At 47.4% G+C, this 3,842-nt stretch overlaps 1 protein-coding gene across 4 annotated transcripts in view; it reads right to left on the bottom strand.

The window, feature by feature from the left end:
• Positions 1-387: 387 nt before the first annotated feature.
• The window catches only part of LOC137884529 (solute carrier family 25 member 29), a 5,930-nt gene continuing 2,475 nt past the window's right edge, over positions 388-3,842 (bottom strand). Inside the window, exons 2-4 of one of the 4 annotated variants that reach the window (XM_068726343.1) lie at positions 3,537-3,842; positions 3,154-3,237; positions 388-2,387 (exon numbers count right to left, since the gene is read on the bottom strand). The exon at positions 3,537-3,842 is cut by the window's right edge and continues 482 nt beyond it. In XM_068726343.1, coding sequence (XP_068582444.1) covers positions 1,617-2,387 — 771 coding nt within the window. In that variant the 5' untranslated portion in view covers positions 3,154-3,237; positions 3,537-3,842 and the 3' untranslated portion in view covers positions 388-1,616. Of the gene's footprint in view, positions 2,388-3,153 lie in introns of all 4 variants that reach the window. The other 3 variants (XM_068726345.1, XM_068726342.1, XM_068726344.1) reach the window with 3 other exon arrangements.

Below are 3,842 nucleotides of genomic sequence, written 5' to 3'. Positions count from 1 at the left end.
CTGTGTGTACAGTAAGTAGAACCTGTGATACCATCTGTCACCACTAGATGTCAGTCTTTCCTTTAGGAGAATGTGAATAGTCCTTCAGACATCGATGTGACGTTTATTTCACCTTTCTCTCAGGACTACATAGTGAGCATGCTGTGAGACGCTGTGTACAAAGAGACAGAGAACATGAAGACAACAGGAGACAGTCAAAGATCCACAAACACATACAGGAGACAGTCAAAGATCCACAAACACATACAGGAGACAGTCAAAGATCCACAAACACATACAGGAGACAGTCAAAGATCCACAAACACATACAGGAGACTACAACACTAAAGATATGAAGAAAAAAACCCACCAGATTCACAGTATGTACATTATGACATTGACCCCAAAGCTGTTTCAGACCAGTCAAACATTCTTTAATTAGAAAAACAATGTGTGGAAGGAAAGTATTTGCACCGGCAACTTTAATACTTCTCACCTGCAGGTAGGTTTAAGAAGACAAACATTTAAACCACAAATCTCCATCTTTGGCAGAACGCTGAGCTCCTATTCTCTGGTGTGGTCTGATGGTCTGATGTCATCACAGGTGCAGAAGTGACAGCAGCTGAAAAGTGATAAAGTTGCCGGATCTATTCCTTCCTCGAGGCGGCACAGAACCGTTCTGCCAAAAACCACACCTCCACCTCGAGGAGGAGGCGGAGCCTGACGTGTGCAAACAAGAGGCATTTAAAAGTTACATTTTGAGTTTTTAAAAAGCCCACTTTTAATCGGCCATCTTTGCTCGACGCTGTAACGGAATCTTGCACTACTTTGAAGTACAAAAATTAAAAATCTATCTTTGATGGCCGAAAATGGTTTGTAAGCGTGCGAGTACTCACTATACCATAAGGTGCTTACTTTGAACACTGAACAATGTCCACAACAAGAAGATTTAAAAACGGCATAATGGCTTCGGACAATGATCGTGTCAAACAAGGAAACTTTAAATGAAAGCATCACACACGCCACGGACAAAACGCAGCCTGTGATTATTTATTATTAATTAAAAAGAGACGCTGTGTCCTCACTATATAGTGAGGTAATAGTGAGGCTGAGCTGGATACCACCGAGGTAGCTTAACGGACTAACGGCTTCAAATTATTGAGAATCACATTCGTTTTACAGACTCAAGTTTGCAAAAATGTAACAGTAAAAAAATGCATTCATGTTCACAAACATGGTAAACTTTGTAGACTGATCAATAACTAAGTTTAGCCATGTGTTACAGTGGAGAAGAGCTGTTAACATGCTCCATTATGACCTGAACACAGCATCAAAGTCTCACTTCTCCTCCAAATGTTAAGAGCATCTGTAACGTCACTGTACATCAGAGACAGCTGTAACAGTTTCTTAAGTTACTTAAAACTCATAAAATGTGTACAAAAACCAAGACTATGAACCGTACCATATTTACAAGTGCAACCTTTATCTTAAAATATATTATTTAAATAATGCACGGGCTCACGTGGCTGAAGCTCCACGGATCAGTTAACAGATCACGGACCTGCATTAAGCTGCAGCCTCCGTCTAGATCAACGCTGCGTCGACCTGCTGGTGGCCGCAGTCCGGCTCTCTGCGGCTCACATGCTGGTCGGCTGCGTCTGGGGCTGCAGAGGCTGCAGCTGGACCGACTGCGGCTCAGAGTCCTGAATGCTGCACTCCTCTCCCTCGCGCATGTACAGTAAAAATAGAGTCACGGTGGCAAACGTGGTGGCGTTCACGGGAAACGCGCGGAGCAGAGTGGACGTGAGTCCGCGCGTGAACACCCTCCAGCCCTCTTTCTTCAAGCTCTGCCTGACACAGTCCATGATGCCGCTGTACTGGTGGACGCCGCCCACGCCGTCCGCCTGCAGGCGCGACTTGATCACGTCCACGGGATAGGTGGAGATCCAGGAAGCGATGCCGGACATCCCGCCGGCGAACAGCAGCTTGGGGATCATGTAAGGATCCTCCGGCTCGCAGCCGAGGTACCGCGTCCACACGTCGTACGCGAGGAAGTACACGCCGAAACCGGGCGTCTCGCGCAGCAGGGTGGTCACCATGCCGCGGTTGATGCCTCGGATCCCCTCCTTGTTGTAGATTCTCACCAGACAGTCCAGGGAGTTCTTGTACAGCTTCCTCTTCGACTTCTTCTCCCCGGTCCCTTGCAGCTGCATGCGCGTCTTGGCCAGCTCCATCGGGCAGCAGATGACACACTGGATGGTTCCCGCGGAGGCTCCGGCCAGGAACTGGTTGAGGGGCGTGTCGCGGCCCAGCTTGCGCATGGCGTTGCCCTGGACCCCAAAAACTATGGCGTTGATGAAGGCGAGGCCCATCATCGGAGAGCCGATGCCTTTGTACAGACCAAGCATCTGCAGACACAGAGACGGATTACTGGGACATCAGAGTCTCCACAGAGACGGATTACTGGGACATCAGAGTCTCCACAGAGACGGATTACTGGGACATCAGAGTCTCCACAGAGACGGATTACTGGGACATCAGAGTCTCCACAGAGCCCAGCAGCTGGGAACAGGTTATGATCATTTCTATCATTTCTAATGAATTAAGTATTTATAATGTATTGTAGCAAACAGCTGCTGGTTTACTAGTTCAGCTGTGTGACGCACAGCAGAATGAAGAACGTCGACAGGTCAAGGACAACGTAAACGGATCATCAGGTTGATTATGTTTCTTGTTTTGTAAATTACCGTCCACATATCTGAATGTGAGGGGAGAAGTTGCTGAGAACCACTTAAGTTACATATAGTGTACTGTAGTAGAAATACAATCCAACGCCTCCATGTGAAAACAGCCACAAGACGTTCACTGAGACCAAGCTCCACTCAGCTCAAACAGCATGATGTGCAGAGCTTTATTTAGCCCATGCAGAAAAAAGATCCTCACTGACCCTGGCTGACAACCCCCCCCCCCTTACACCCCATGTTAGCAACATGCTGGCTGATCATGGGTCGGTGCATGTCTGGAGATGGGACTGTAACTGGACACTTTAATCAGAGCGGTGACCAGACTCAACCGTGGCAGACGGTGGAAGACGTTATCTAACAGCTACAACAGAACATGTATAAAACATATAGACTAGTAAAACCACTGAGAGACAGTCACAGAGGAACTTACCGACTCTTGGCGTATGATTGACTGGAAGCAGTGATACGTCCCGCGGTACAGAGGCCGGTCCACATTTTGAACTTGAAGCCTCACCTGTGGATGGCAGCCTTCACGTTAGTCATGTGACAAAGCAACATGGCCGCCAACAGGACCACAACATCTACGGACCACAACATCTACAAACCACACACTGACACAGAGGCACAGGGAAGCGAGCAGGCAGAGCTGGAATGGTTCTTTTGAGGGTAAAATAAATATGCACATTAAAAGGTGCAACATGAGGGGAAAATGAACCGAGAATGAAGAAAGTAAAATCTCTTCTGTGCTTTATTTCTATAGAGCAGGACAAGACATTGGGTGAGAGGGAAAGAGAAGACCTGGACCATACTTACTCGGTCACATTTCCATCGAGAGGCTGTTTATTTCTCTCTCTCTCTCATCTACAACACAGTGACACTGCTGCTGTTAACACAGCCTCCCCAAGACACGCGCTCAGGGAGAAAAGACACTGAAAGCAAAGAAGGACAAGAGCTACAAGCAGACCAGGGACCGCCTCCGTGTGCTACACTGATGTAAACTAACAATGTGAATGACAACAATGTACTCAACTCAAAGAACCACACCAGTGATTAGTTTCCCATTAAATAGACTTTAACGAGTACGTCTGCTAACGGCAGTGACTTCAACGCTGCGGCTGG

The sequence above is a fragment of the Cebidichthys violaceus genome, unplaced genomic scaffold (genome assembly GCF_023349555.1).
Source record: "Cebidichthys violaceus isolate CVI_PGR_0920_01 unplaced genomic scaffold, fCebVio1.0.p SCAF_39, whole genome shotgun sequence".
Taxonomy (NCBI): Eukaryota; Metazoa; Chordata; class Actinopteri; order Perciformes; family Stichaeidae; genus Cebidichthys; species Cebidichthys violaceus.
The sequence above is the reverse complement of the archived record's forward strand: the minus strand, read 5'-3'. Positions and strand labels throughout refer to the sequence as shown.